Here is a 16,764-nt window from a genome sequence, read left to right as displayed (position 1 = left end):
TACTTATTCATTATCTCTTTCCAATTCTAGAATTGGTTAAGAGTTAACCGTATATTGTGAGACTGGGCCTTAAAAAACAATCTTCTTGCGATCTTAAATCATAAATCGTAGAATGACGAATATTTTTCCTCGACTGTTTTCGCACAAAGCGAATGCCTATCTCGTCATATACGCGAATTAGATTGCTACGGCTTTTAAGCACAGTTTTATGGTCTGTACAAAAAAAAATTTATGTATTAAAAATTTAGGTATTCAATAAATGTCGGTCAAATATTCGCTCGATCAATTTTCGACATAACCGTACAAATTGCAATTTAAAGACTAATCTTCACGTGACTCTAAAGCATAAATTACGTTAACTGACATCTGCATAATTTCTAGCAGTTCGTACATCTTCTTTATGTGCAGTTAAATCAATGTGACGAATACGAGAAAATTTTCTTACCCCGCGCTGTGCAAATGTACAAATTGCATTATGTGCGGATACGGCCATTTAATATGTCCTTCAAAACAATACCACGCCCACAAAAGTAACTGTGCGTTATTAACAGTATGATTTATGTCGAGCAGTGGAAGATTCTGTCAAGTTGTATCAATGTTATTAAAAATCAAATACACAGATATAAAAGTATTTCGCAAATACATGGCTTTGAAAAATTTGCCGTTATACTTACATATTATGTCAACAACGCAACATTGCATCTGATAATATACCCTTTTGCGATAGAATCTTTTTTTCTTCGATTCTCACAAAACATATAATAGAAATAAAAAATCTCGCACTTTTTTATTAATTGTGTTGAGACATAAATATACATTCTTTTACATAGGTTTTATATTTAGAATATAAATAATATTTCGAAATTTGCATTTCTTCGTGATACAAATGCACAATAATAGAATTATTAGAACTTGATACAATTAACGCGCATCGAAAAATTAAAAAAGGTTAGTGTCGTATCAATAATGTATTAAATCACTGAAGAGAAAATATGATTATCTTGTTAACGCGTTATTTATATTGCCAATGATACTGCTGAGAAAAATATTAACTTTCTCACATGCAATCACCGAAGACGCCGAAGACGTCCTCCTGTCATTGTTTCTCCATAAAAAACGTTAAATGTTTACTATACACATGCCAATTAATGACGGCGATAAATCATTATAAATAAGATTACAAATATACCTATGTATGACTTTTTTTTACAAATATACCTATGTATGACTTTTTAATCATTCTACGCGTTACCTCGCATTCCATTCGCACAGTTGTAACGTTATCCTCGTTAGACGAATGTGCACGCGTTTCATGTCCGATTAAAGATCATGTTTAATGACGGATCATGCATTGTGTAAGCATCAGTACGAAAATTGACATAAGCCGCAAACATAGTTAAGCAGGTAGGTAGATGCTCCGCATATCTTCTACTTATCTTTCCGACGCGAAATGTAAATGTCTTTATCAACTCTTGTTAGATCCACTTATTTACAATACTGTAAGGCTTCGTATCTCTTGTACATATTATACTTGGGAATCTCTGATATAATTCCAATGACTCGCGTGTATTTGACGTTTACTTTTTACCGTCGGGGCATCCGGTGTTTATATTATCACTGACAAATAACTAATCTATGCGATATCAAAGCGAAATCCTTTCAGCCTTTCGATGATAATTTATTCCACATAATCGGATTTGTACAATTTGTATCATTATATTATTCTATATTATTCATAAAAGTTCATTTCTTCGAATTTTATGAATAAAAGCTTATTATTAGAAAACTTCAAATTAAGGCTGGAGTTAATTTTAAATAAGCTTACAAATTGTTGTAATTTACAATTCATTGTAAATTTATTTACAACCATATATTAACAATTCATGCGTTAATTTGAGGTAAGTAAAATGCAGTTTGTAAAATGCAGTTAAGAATTATCAATTAACGCGTTATTTGTAACCGTTATTTTACTTCTTTTTGTAACGATTGTTATACTTTTTTTAAAGTAACGATAACAAAGCTTTCTATCATTACTTTTCATTCCTTTATATCTATTCAATAGATTGCATTATTTTTAATTAGCTACAGAGAAATATGTTATTTATACAGAAATTTAAATATTGAAATTGATTTTGGACTTTACATCTTAGACTGCATTCTGATATACATATATATGTGTGCGTGCGTGCGTGTGTGTGTGTATTCACTGTCAATACTGAAAATCTGTAGTACGTAAACTATAAATTTTTAGTATTAGCAGTCAATATTGGAATGCACTCTTAATAAAAGTATTAGTGTCTAAAAACAATGTTTAATAAAAATTTGTAAAATATGCGTTTATAAATTATAATCTAATTTTTATAGATAAATATGTATATAAAAAACATTAATATAAAGATTAAATACGATAGAGAACGCCAATACAGTCAAAATCAAATGTTTGGAATAATACAAAATTGACCATGTTGACGTTCTCTATCGTATTTGATGTATTCATACGATCGTTTCTTAATAATATTAATATAAAGAATTATAGAAAATTTATGAGACAAGTTTAATATAAAGAAAAGCGTTTGCTGTGTAATGACTAACTTAAAATTTTAAGTTTTAATATTGATTGTTACAATTAATATTAATTTTTATAAATAATTTTTAAATCTAACAATTTACTTTAACATTATAAAAAAGTAACGGATCGTTACTTTTTAAGTAACGATTACGATAATGCGTTATTTTTATAAAGTGTTTTTAATTCTGATAAAAAATGTTGTAAATAAATTTTTATTAAACGTAAAATTAATTTAAGTTTCCAACTAACACAATAAAGCTTACATAAAAATTTTCAATTGTACGTAGAGAGATTATATGTACATTATATCTATCAATTTTGAAAGATAAAGGAGCATAAAAGCTAATGGGTGACAATGCAATAATATATTATTTTAATTTACATATACAAGGTGTTTGGAAAATTACAAATTATATATAAACCCCAATCTAAATTATGTGTTGGTCATTCATTAAATATGACAAAACATGCAAGATGAAAAATCAAATAGTCAAATAGTACATCAAAGAGATAAAAGTCGAAAGTATATTAAATTATAAGTAAGGAAATTAAGAGAAGTTATTTTTTAATAATACCTGTGAGTCAAAACCGCACGCCAATGGATAAATCGCAAAGCATCGCATGTTAAAAACCGCTGACAAGATCTCAAAAAGACATGTATCCTCAGTGTGACAAATAGAGAAAACACAAGTACAATGTAATATAAGGAAGTGATAAGTGGAAAAGAGGGGATTGGTTAAAGAAGGGGAAGCTGATAAAGAAAGGAAAAGTATATGTCTGGAAGTCTCTCAGTATTATTTTGCTTATTAAGTCCATTTTTTATCTCTTTTTATAAAAATTATTTTAGAAATTAATCTTCTATCCATGTCCACAATGCGTGACGGACATTTGTATTAATATAAATATTTTGTAGACGATGAGTGAACGATAATATTGTAAGTAGCAGTTGATATTAGTTTTAATTTGTGATACTGAGAATGATCAGATATATAGTCGAAATGTTTATCGATATATATTAATATGTAAATTAAAGTAATATATTATTGCATTGACACTTTGCGTTTGGCTTTTATGCTCCTTTATCTTTCAAAATTGAACTCGTTTGTTCGGAAGCCGTTATTTTAATTAAAAAATTACACCTTTCTTTAACACACCAATATAGTTTTAACAAAATCAAAGAATCGATGTATATACGAATATTTAAAGGATTATATCATCATATACAGAGACACATAACTTTATTAACTTTTCCCGTCGACAATTATTATTAATCCGATGCGATGCAACAAGTCAATAATAATTGTTATAATGTAATTGTTAACTTTAACGTTCGGAAATAACTGTAGGATGTTACCTGCCTATCATGGAAAAAAATACGATTATAGTACAGATTATACTATTAAGTTCTCAAACCAGGTGACAAGATTAGGCGTGGAAGAAAACCGGTGGAATACTACGGAGTTTGAAAAAATTCCATGATTAACGCACGCTCTAATAGACGTGTTAATTGTTCATATCACAGAAAAATAGATTGTGGAACGCAGAATAAAATTGCCTTTGGTAACGAGAATGCCAGGAGTACTAATAAAAAAATTAGCTTTTTTTATTACGTTATAAATAGTTATTTCAATTATAATGTGTTTAAACACACATTCGTAAGTATTAAATAGTAATCAGAGTTTGCTGTTACGACGAACCAAGTTCATAAATACAATAAAAAGTCGATAAACTAACGACGGCTGAAGAGAAGACGATTAAAATTATGTATAAATATTGTTGATCGATAATAATCATTATTAATCAATGAGACTGATATTGAATTCTGATATAATTAACGGATTGTCGTGACAACGTGAAGTGTATTCAAAAGATTCGCTTTTCGACATTTTCGTCCGCACTTTTTTATTCACTATATATTTTACAATATTTCATATCATATTTTAATATTTAAAAATTAATGTTACAATTTTTCTACATATATCTGTCTAATTTGCAAATAAATTCCTTATGATTTGTTTTAATTTTGTTACGCGTGTAAGTACACTCGAACATTTGTGTATACTTTTTTATAATATAATTCTCCATAAATGTATTAAACATATATATATATATATATATATATATATATATATATATGTATGTATGTATATGATAAATATAATAATATATAAATACAATGTTATACATATAATACAATACCTAAAATTTAATAATAAAATATGTTATTTAATAAAATTCTTCTCGTAATTGTTTGTTAAACAAAAAGAATTATTTTATAAACTACGAATGGTTTTAATCTTGTAATATCTATTAACAAGTGAACAAAGTTTATTCTTATATTTATCAAAGCACTCTGGATATATATATAAAATTTTAAATCGCACAGAGGTACAAAGGTTTTACAAAAAGGAATGTTTTTGTAGTTTCGTGCATCTCAGAATACTTTAAATCACAGAATACTTTAAATCGTCATAATCTCGTTATCTCCGTCGTTCATTAAATTTTTAAGATAGCTTAAATTTTGGTAATTTATTTTTGTAAAATCATATAATATTACATAATATGTAAAAAAAAATCAATTTTCTGTGTTTTACCTACTTTCGTGATAATTGTATTTTTTTCTATTTTATGAAAGATTCTAATAATTGCAGTTAGAAGTGAAAGATTAATAAAAAAAATTAGAAGATTAATAGAAAAATGCATTAAGCAAATAGCAAGTCAATTCAATTTTCGTTCTTTAGAAGTGCACAAGAAGTAATTAGTTTTATTTATAATGTAAATAACACTAAACTAACAATAAAAAATATTTCGCTCTTGGATGCTGTTAAAGTTGTATTGTTTTACGTAACACTAAACTCGAACGTGAAGTTTCCTCATCGAGTTTCTCACGTGTCTTCGGCCGAACGCGCATGAAAATTGCCTCGTTATCAAGACGATCGCATTTTCGATATTTAAAACAATGCAACTGCGTTTAATAAAATTAATTCAATCTTCGCAATGTCTTTACGTAATTCTGATGTTACGGAATTCCGATGTGAATATTGGCACATTTATGCGCGGCTTTAGTCGATTCTGCTTCGAAAACGCTCAGTTTCCTTAAAATGATCGCAATTACGATACTGCTGTGCCTCGGAATGTTAAAGTCATTCCTGTATAATTTCGTGATTGGAAGTGTGAGAGCAATTATGATCGAAGGCCTCCAACGATTTATTTGCAATTCAAAATATTGCGCGATTTATATTTTCCGCATAACAGCGGGGAAGATAATAAGAAAACAGAAACAAGTAGAAAATTGTAGCAGACAGTAGGAAACTATGGCAAACGTTCACAATAGTTATACAATTGTTTTCCAGGCATGGAATGCGTTAAAAGGAAAAAAGAAAGGGATAGAAAATATAAATATCAAAGAGCGGACCGCTTGAGGAAGAGCTCTACGGCAGAAAATGCGTTTTAACCGCCGGTGATTTTTGCGATTTTTCACGTATCATGGCGCAACACGATTTCGCTCTTGACGTTACGTTCGGTTACGGCATGCATTTCCGCCGGAAAGCGGAGGAGTCAAAGCCGCGTGCTGATCCGGCGTGCGGCCGATCGCAGCACGTGACTTTTAAACGTTCGCAATGCGCATAGTAATCGCGTAGAGAGACGCTCTCGTTACGCGCGTTGATAGGCCGCGTATATATCCATTACACAAGTCGCCGATCGAGATTAAAAACCAGTATCTCAGGCAGAATTTCAAATTATAATATCTTGGAGGCGATTCAATCGGCTGCGATTGAACCACGTGGTCGATCCTCTTATTTCTTCGACATTATGTATCTGGCGCGACGCGTTTTATGAACTTCTGTTTCTTTGGTCGTATTCCAATATACACTGCCAGTACCGAAGATCTAATGTCCCAGTGATCGAATGATGAGGATGTTCGCACGAATCCGAATTTTGGCTAAAGCAATATTTTTCGCGATAAAAATTATTCGCAGATTTAAGACTCTTATTAATATTAGATTATTAATAATCTAATTATTAATACTCCTATAAAGATACGTATTAGCTTAAAAAGTTATTAAATTGTTTGATAATTTAACAAATGGCATTATTACGTTGATTATGCTCGTGATTGCGTTCCAAGACCAAAAAAAGATTTCGCCACGCGGTTTCAATCTATTAGAGATATATATATAAATTTACACAGAAATATTCAAGCATTAATGTCCGTATTCATAGTCAGACTGTATTTAAGACTTCCTTAAATTTATCTTTAGATGCTCAGTAGCCAATAAAATTTGCAGAGTGCACCTCTGAAGAAGATAAATTTAAGGAAGCCTAAATATAAGGCCTGATTATGAATACGAGCATAAGATCTGCTTTGATTAAATATAGGATTCCTCTTATTTAATTAGATTTATAATTCATGTTACATATATAATATTATAGATTTTCACTGAGAATACTGACAGTGTATATTTACATTTTTTGTGGAGTTCCAACTTTTGAGATCGCTTTAAAGTAATTATCCAAAAATAGTTGGTGAATTGTATTGACAAACAGTTTACAAACTGAAACGAGATGGAAATGACAAAAGTGAGCAAATTTTACTAGGCAATGAAATTATAAATATTCTAGTAAATTCATTTACTCTCGATTTTCATTTCGTTTCAAGATACACACCCCTTAGATCGAATAATGGATTCACTAGAAAAAAGCAGTTTTGCAATTATTATTACGAGATTGTTTAATATGATTGGTTATATACATTTAGATCCAGCAAGAAACACTAAGAGCAAGAATCAATCGTATTAAAGAATCTTACAACAGTTGCAAAGCTGCTTTTTCTGCTGAATGTAGCCATTACTCGATCTGAAAGTCGATTATTGATATCTTGAAACAAAACGAAAATCATATTATATAAGTAAACGAATTTAAAACAAAATATTTATTTATAATTCTCCTTGGTCAATAATTAATTAGTACATTTATTCATTTTTGTAATTTTCACCTAGTTTCGAGGTACACATCAACTCTGTAAGCACTTCCGGTTTGCTCGCGAACATTTCTCGAACATCTACAAAAACTGAACGTGTCGTCCACACCCAGTGTTCATTTCGGGTTAGTTGTTTTTCTTTTGATTTTCGCCTTTTAATGTATGTTCTAAAACAAACTTGAAATGAATTGTTCGCAAACAGCAAGCGAACAAATTAAAATAACTGATCGCGGACTATTCATTAACAGTTTATCAATTATTCACGAACTGTTCATTAACTTCGGTAAAGTTATTACACCATTACGATACGGCTCGAGAGAATGCAACACGCGCGAAAGCGTTTCTTTGAAGAGAGGGAGATTCATATTGTTTGCGGCAAATACGCGCGAGCGATTCTTATCAATGCAACAAAAGTAATCCGTGTGCGATTGTTATCGAGGAGATGCAACTTCCAAAAACCGATGTGCCAAGCTGATATGGATGGATGGTGACAGGCAGAGTAATCATTAATGACAGATAATATTATCGTTGAGAGGGATGCTTATTAATTCTTGTAGTTAGCAATAATTGCTTGTATTTACGCGGTACATTGTCGCGGGCGTGAAGGTAAACAATTAAAATATGTAGGTAAAATAGATAAGTACCGAGAGAGTGGCTCATAAGGGGAATCTAAGAGCAGAATCTGCAAACATTGCTCAAGTTTCAAGATGGTTTTAAGCCAGTGCTGAAGATGCCATAAACCAATCAGAGAGCGTATTAGCGTCTTAAGACATTACTTGAAACTAAGGTCTTGAAATAGAACGGACTATAAATACCGACCTAAGTTCAAATCCCAGCAGTGCCAAAAGTACCTTGATGTTATATACGTCACAGCCAAAGCGTTAATTCAATAAAGGCACGATCTATGATATAGAATGCGTGGACTATAAACTATCTTAATTTTAATTATAATAGGTTGCAGGACGCAGGAACTTGGGTAAGCTTCAACTTTGACATCCGGCGTCCTACATATTGCGGTCTGTGGCCTATTATAATATATTATGAAACACGTTTTCACTTGCGACCTGCGTTACAGATCGGACTTAAACGTATACACTTTCTGTAATCAGCTGTAATTAACGCTGTAAATAACGTACATTTACTAAAATGAATACTTCGATTATGATAATTCAGACATTTCGTCTTTATCTGGTGATAGAGAAGCGATTGAAAAAAAAAAAGTAACAGGGGAAATTATTACGTTCGATAATCGATGAGGAAGATAATCGATGGGCGCAGCGTTTCCTGCTCGGATCGATAAAAAATTATGACACAAGGCTATTGTATATAGATACGTACAATTTAAATTTGTGTACCCGGGAACAAAATGTTAATTATATAAATGGATATATTTTATATATAATTATATACAATTGTATATAAAATATGTCCATTTTTTATATAATCATATATAAAACATTTTTCTCGGATAACATTAAAAATATTACATTCACATTTTTTTTATTTCAATATGTATCCACAAATATTATCCTAATTTTCAACAGATGCAACAACAATCTTTTTTATGTATAAAGATAAAATTTATTACGTTATTTTTTTATGCCAGCTAAATTTCTAAAAGTTAATTTAATTTAGTCCAATATTAAGCGTTTCCGTAATTAAACCTTTCCTAAAATATGCACCGCGAAGAAATCAACTTTGCAAGGTCGTTGAAAAATTTACACAAGACGACGTTACGAGGGAAAGGCGCAAAACCTTTAGAGCACTTGGTGCAACAATTCGGATTACTTTCGAATAATCGTACGCGCTTGATCGAACAGGTATTGTACCCGGTCGCCTTCGACAGCGCGAGGAGAAAAAGCGAGGGAGAAAAAAAGGCGGGCCTGGAAAGAGTTGGAACAGGAGAAGGACACCTCGCGAAAGCGTGATATCAAGTCAGTGAAGCCGGCACGGTTTGTTTATTTATTCGGTATTTCCTCGTTGTGCAACAATTCTAATCGCTAATTATTGTCGGCGGGATAATTATCGTGAACGAGCGGGAAAAAAAAACAGCAGTAACGACATCGACGTCATCATTTCGCACGTCAACGCGATGAACGAACGATCGTTCCTTCGTGCGAAAGTTTCATTTGTGTAATATGAATAGAAATTTTCCATTCTCGTGATTGGTTTATGATCGAATCATCGCGCGATCGCCAAATCGTCACAAATATGTCAAGTGTGCAATAGTTGAGAGCTTATTATTATCCCTGTCCTGCATAATCGTTGCTATAAAAAGAAATACCACGCTCTGCAACGAGAGATATTAGGTCTGTTCGCATTGCTTGTACTTTTTGCGCTAAGTATCTTCGCTTTCTCTCTCTCTCTTCAATGTCCGAATATATATTTATCTTTTTCTAAATGTAAATTTTTTTTTAAATTTTGGGGAATTTCGAGCAACGCGAACGCTTTTGCAACAATATAATTGTCTTTTCTTTATACAAGGACAAAATTATTTTATTTTTTGTGCTTCAATGTGCAAAACTGCTAACTAAATTTTTAAAACAAGATTTTTTTCTAAATTAATTTAGAAAATTTCAGTCCAATACTAAACCTTTCTTTTTTCTCAATTAAATCTTTCTGTAATTAAATCTTCCTCAAAATATGCGCGAAAAAGAAATCAACTTCGCAATTGCTGCTCTAGTCGTTGAATTTGTGTATAAACTCTCGCGCGTTCTTTCTAAATGTAATTCGTAAAAATAATATACCATTAAAATAACTCGTTTTCAACGATACTCTATTTAGCATTATTAACATTATCATCTTTTGTATTATGCATGCCTATAGATAAACGCAATAGAAAAATATACATGTATCATATACATGTCATTATCATAAACTATAAAATAATGGAAGTCATTTCGATTTTTTTTTACAAAAAAAAAAGAAAAAGAATTGACCGCGACAAATTACAAGAAACTTTATCTATTTTGTACACAAATTTTGTACACAAATTTATCCTTTTTCATGTAAATATAATGTCATACGAGCGTGCAGAATTTTAAGTTGTTTTTTTTACGTAAACATTGTTCTTAAAAATGCACTCATTAAAATTATCTTAAAAGAAACGTTACTCGAACTGACTCAAACTGTATAATTTTGTAAGTTATTCTTATCACCTAAACACTAAAAAAAAATTGCGCAATCTTTAAAAACAAATATAGCAGCAATAGAGTTTTATTTGAAAAACTTGCATTTTTTTTATCGATTCTGTATGTTTTTCCGGATATTTTTCTCAAATCATTTCGCGAGGGGAAAAATAATTAAGTATATATTATTTAAAATTAACATTTCTAGCGTTACTTCGATTATGTCAACGCTTCACTCTGCTACTTTTACTTTTGAAAAAAAGAGAGAGAATCATGTTTATTATTTTCGGATAATATTTTTGTAACATAAATCATGCTTTAAAAAATTAGCTGTTATCTAAGATTTAGATTTTTAGTTCCGTTTGTGTCAGGGCTTCGCTCCGCTACTTTTACTATTGAGAACAAAGAGAGAAACGTGTTCACAGTTATATATTAAGATTAAGATGTTCTATTTGCACAAAATGATTTCAAAGATAACGACTAACATGACAACAAAAAGCCGGTAAAGAAATAAAAAAATCTATCGCGAATCATTGAGAGGGAATATATATCCTCTCTCCCGAGAGAAACCGAAGAAAATAATATCCTATGCCTGAACTCATAAGTTATGTATGAAAAATCGTTATAGGAATATCAACAGATGACAATTTAAATTTCTTTTTGATCGTTGTAAACACAAACACAAACACACACACACACACACACACACACACAGAAACGCGGCAGACACATCTGTCCTGCGCTTATATAAAATCCATTCCTAACACATTCCAATGTTTCGCATTCATGTCATCCACTCACCGTGCTCGATGTAAATCCCAAATTGTCGTGCGACATCCTGAGGGATGTATTGCTTAGCTGTTCGATATGAAATATCACCGATAGATCCTTGCATGCGATAACCGCGCAACGGCAAGAGTAACAACTATCGAGATATTGGTGAGAAGCGAAATAGCGAAGGGTTGGTCGGATGAGCGATAGAAGAAGACAGGAGAGGCGCGACGGGGGGGGGTCGAGAGTGTCGGAGACGATTTAAAGATCTCTGAAGGTCCGTTGCATTGTGCGTAGCGACAGGTACGGCCGCTGCAAGTCGACTGGTTTGACTTAGCGCGAAGTATTATTTATATAGTGTCACTCGTGCGGCGTGTGTGCGACTCGGGCTCGCGGTACCGTTTCGTATCCGTATCATTTCGGCGCATCGCATATGTGTTGAGGCTGTCGAGGGGCGAGGGAAATTCCCGGCGCGTGGTGTGTTTCGCCGCTCATGGCGCGACTCCGGTCCGATTGACGGCGACGGCGACGGCGACGGCGCCGGCTCGTGCGAGCACGTGCTCGCACCTTGAAGTAACGTCATCCGCATGTCGCTCGTTGATCAGCACCTAAGGATTTTGCAGCATGGTGCCGTCGAATGGTATATTATACGTTCGAAGGCGAGCGTTCAAGTCACCGGAGTCGAGCGGCGGTGTTATCGAATGGCGCGGGCGTATCCACTTGTGTTCGCGTTTCTGTACGCGTCAGAGGGCAAACACTTACTTGTGCCGAGCAAGTTTTTTTTCCAATGTACACACAAGTAGGATAAGGACAAGTACGCGCGATACTTTCGCGCACTTGTTTAATAAATTTGATTAATGGGGCATTAATCAAATTTATTTCCGTATCTTTTTTTTTGTTTTTTTTTTTTCTTTAGTCTTCCACTTTGGAAAAAGCAGAAAAAATTAAGCATAATTTTAACCAGATTAGGATTTATCAAGTTATTACAAGGATATTATGCGCATTTATTTCGTGATGATTAGTCTCGCTTGTTTTATGTTTGCACAAAACAATATTTTGAAGGATTTCCTTGAAGCAATGTAACGTAAAAATACAGAAATGTTTTAATGGTACGTTGGATGTATCTAATGTAAAATGTAGAACATAGTATTTAGATCTAGATCATCGTTTTGAGATCAAATTGGACAGGTCTGATATCGATTAAAGATTAATTATTTTGATTACTGATTAGCTATTATATATATTAACGATTATATATTAATTCTTTAATTTACTCCATTATCGATGAATGATGCTTGAAATTTCAAAGATTTAATAAGTATTTTCATCGCAATGATAACAATTAATTTATATTATTTCAAGATATTGATAATTCCTTTGGCAGACTGAATGTCATATCTGAACTTTTATCGAAATATTCGATAAACATCGCGCATGATTAGCTAATCTTCATTTTGCCGGAAGATTATATAAGATTTGTATTCACACTTTATTTTTTTTTATCGATAATTGTTCATTTATTTCTGAGATTATGTGTGTAATTTAAATTATATGCGTTAAAAATACGCGCGTTTATCGACAAGAGCGAGGTGTTAATACGGATCTACATCAAAGTTTAGTACAGAAATTACATTTTGCTTTGCTAAACAACTTATTTTATAGCACATATATTCTATTCTACGAATAAATAATCGATTTAATGTTTCCTCTATTATACGTCTAGCACATATTTAAGTATTATTCGAGTTAGGTAACAATCGTCAATCTACTCGTTGACGTAGCTTTGCTTTATGACAGAAGATGTCTGGCATTCATCCTCGTACTTTGAATTCTTCAAAAAGATACACTCTCCATTGTACAATTTCAATTTAAAAGGAAAGGGATGTAAAATATATTTTATGAAAAAAAATAAATTTGTATTAAATACAAAATTCGCATGCATAAATCGCACGTGTGTATCAATTAATCTTGGTGTTGTAATCTCTCAAGATATCAATAAAGATATTTTACAGCGATCACTCGTTCGCGAAGAGTACGTTCTCTTTCGACAGTGGCAATAAATTACAAAATGACGTTAATGATTTTAAGAATCGATATAATTTAATTTTTATCTAAGCCTGACGTCATTTAACGATGATGAAAGGTACATATTGACTAAAGTTTCCATTTACATGCTTCACATGCAACAGTTTCTTTATTTAAAATTTGTTGCAACCTCGTCTCGCGAATTACGAGATGTGTCAGTTTAATCTGCTAAGTGTTCTCGGAACACAGTTCTCTCTTTCACTTTTCTTTGTTTTGAAATAAAAGAAAAATTGTGGAAACGGATAAAGGATTTCAAATTGAATCACCGATAAATCATAGTGTGTCATTCTGACAGCTTTTTGGCATTCCGAATCAAGATATCAAATCTTGAAAAACAAGCATGCTCGTTTGACTAAAACGTGACCAGAATGAAATAATAGCCATTTAACTTATTTTTTTTCTCTGTAATTTTTTTGCTCGCGCAAGCATACTTAAAAAAAAAAAAAAAGAGAACGAGAACGGTATTCTTTCTGTAAATATTTATGTATTTTATTCGATAAGCCGAGGAGAAGAATTTATTCGTTGAAATGATAATCTGTAGTGAAAACCGATATTTCAATATCTCGACGTCTTATTTCGCGTTGCACCGCACTGTAGTGACCAAAATAAATGGCGAATAATTCCTTGTATCAAGCAGATAAAAATAAAACGTGCGGGGAAGTACATTCGGGAAGCTGCAGTCTTTCCGTGTCTTTCCTGAAGCGTACACGTCGTGCATAAGTTATGCGTTATATTGAAACATTTCCTCCGTTTCTGGAATGAACGGATGAATCAATTAACATTATAAAGTGTTTGCGCAGACACTGAAATCAAATAATTTATATTTTCCGATTTAACTTAAGCGGCAGCGAAACAATTAATGCTTTCGGTATCGAGCGTCTGTACCTGGAAACGAGTCGGTTTTGAGAACATGACGCTGCGCGACCATGAATTTCGCGTGGGAGTAGCGTGAGGTTAATGAATTTGATTGAATCACGGCCGTCTTTAGTCCTCGCGGTTCACCTTCCAGACCGATCATTGTCCAAAGGTGCGAATAATAGTCGCGTTAATCGAGAATCGCGTGTCACTCACCGGAACGCCGTGCATTGTGAAACGCGTTTATCTTCACTCGACCTGGATTAGACATCGCGGAATGAAAATACGGCAATTCGCGGCGTATACTGTTGATGAAAAAATTTATGTTGAAATGTTTGGTATTCGTGATGCAGAAATATTCTAAATCAGTTTGTTACGCGAGCACGCAAGTTATATATTATCAGGAGGGAATAAAGAGGTTTGTGTGTGATCAAATTAAGTTCGAAATTTGCGAATTTGTTTTAGGGAAAAGAATAGAGGGATAGGTGTTATTTACTACCTATTATATTTGAGATGTTGAAAATTAATTTGTAATTCGAAATTTATTAAAAATATAGTTCTCTGTGTATATACTATTATAGATCGAAAAATTTCGAGTTTTGTCATAATTCCTTGATAATAAAGCAATCTGTTAGTTTTTCTCAGGATATTCTACAGATTGAATCTAAAATAGACGTAGAAAAATTATTAAAAAATGATAGCACATAAATACCGTCAATTTCTATGCGAAAATTAGAGCTCTATGTTTATGTAAAACCATTTTGTAATGACATTTTTCTAATAATCTATTTCAAGTTTATTCTGTAGAGCAAAGTGTCCTGAAGAAAATCAGATCAGAAAATAGATTACTAGTGGATTACTTGTTTAAAAGTTATGGAATCTCACGGCAAAACTTGAAATTTTCGGGCCTGTCTTCAATGACAAAAAACTTCTATAATTTTTGTATTACAAATTAATTTTCTATATCTAAAATACTCAAAGTGAACTATCATCTAAATACAGAACTGTATCCATTTATTCCTTTCTCTGAAACAAAATTGGCAAATTCTGTTTTCCAATTTAATATATTTAATTTATTAAATATATACTCTCTATTCTCCCCTCCCTTATTAAGAGAGCTCAGTATGTCTTTGCTTGTAAAATTCAATCGAATTTAGATGAGCGATATCTCTTCTGCATTAACATCTGAGTAATAAATTGTTGCAAACGAGATTTGCACAATCCGGTCATAATTTTATTATATAATCATTCACACTTGGGAGCGCAAGGAGTAATTAAAGCTCAAAGAAAAAATACGCGGTTAATAAAATAATACCGGCATTAATCTCGCGGCGTGTAATTTATAATAGAATATGTCATGGTCAACATGCACGCACGTCTCTTATGTGAATGGTGTACTTAAAAAGAAGATATCAGTTATTTTTCTGCAATGGTAATGTGTGTAAGATATAAAGTTAAAAATTAAGGACATTTATTTGCGTCTATTATAATGTATCATACGCTACGTATTTATGAAGAGAAATTATACTTAAATAATTATAGTTTTGTGTGTGTGTGTGCGCGCGCGCGCGCGCGCGCACGCGCGTGTAATTGAATATTCAAAGGTCAATGTGCGATGACAAAAATCAATATCGCTTTAGGAATAAAAGGATTGTTTAGATATTGAAAGTTCTAACGATTTTTGGCACACGTTTAATAGCTTAGATGTTAGAGTGAATTAACATAAAAAATCTAGAATTTATGTTTAAATATAAAAATCTTTATATATCTCTTAAAACAAGAGAAGACAGAAGATACTAAAACAAAAAAGTGGATATAAAACTTGATGCAATCGAAATCCATTGCAAAATAACATAAAAGCATATTTTTTCGCGATTACGCATACATGGATCATGTGCCTGAATATATGTATATATGTATGTATGTGTATGTATGTGTATGTATGTATATATATATATATATATATATACATACACACACACACACATATCTACATACACACACATATACACATATGTTATTTACAATTTTAAATTTACATAATCTCATGTTATGGAAGCGTCGCATATACATACGCTAACCACTTATGCTCGTTAATCTATGTTTACAAAGATCGGACGCAATATCGCAATGAATATATTTTATATATTTTACAAAATAATAAAGATCTCAACAATATAGCGATGGAATATTATCTTAATTGGACGCAAAAATTGAAGGCATTGAACATGAAAGTAGGATCAATCTCGTTTCTATTGCAACATTTATTTCCATACTGTACAAACTGGTCCTTAACAATTAGTTAATAAGCTATTTCAATTATTATATGCCGTGTAAATGCAACATTGTAAAGATAAGAAAGTGTAATAATTTAC

The 16,764-nt window shown here is 32.0% G+C and overlaps 1 protein-coding gene across 1 annotated transcript in view; it reads right to left on the bottom strand.

Moving 5' to 3' along the window:
- LOC108756315 (proton-coupled amino acid transporter-like protein CG1139) overlaps positions 1-11,892 on the bottom strand; it is a 24,913-nt gene extending 13,021 nt beyond the window's left edge. The window contains exon 1 of the mRNA XM_018500043.1: positions 11,480-11,892. Within this exon, the coding sequence (XP_018355545.1) occupies positions 11,480-11,515 (36 nt within the window). The 5' untranslated portion in view covers positions 11,516-11,892. The remainder of the gene's footprint in view (positions 1-11,479) is intronic.
- Positions 11,893-16,764: the final 4,872 nt, after the last annotated feature.

The sequence above is a fragment of the Trachymyrmex septentrionalis genome, unplaced genomic scaffold, assembly GCF_001594115.1.
Source record: "Trachymyrmex septentrionalis isolate Tsep2-gDNA-1 unplaced genomic scaffold, Tsep1.0 scaffold97, whole genome shotgun sequence".
NCBI lineage: Eukaryota > Metazoa > Arthropoda > Insecta > Hymenoptera > Formicidae > Trachymyrmex > Trachymyrmex septentrionalis.
The sequence above is the reverse complement of the archived record's forward strand: the minus strand, read 5'-3'. Positions and strand labels throughout refer to the sequence as shown.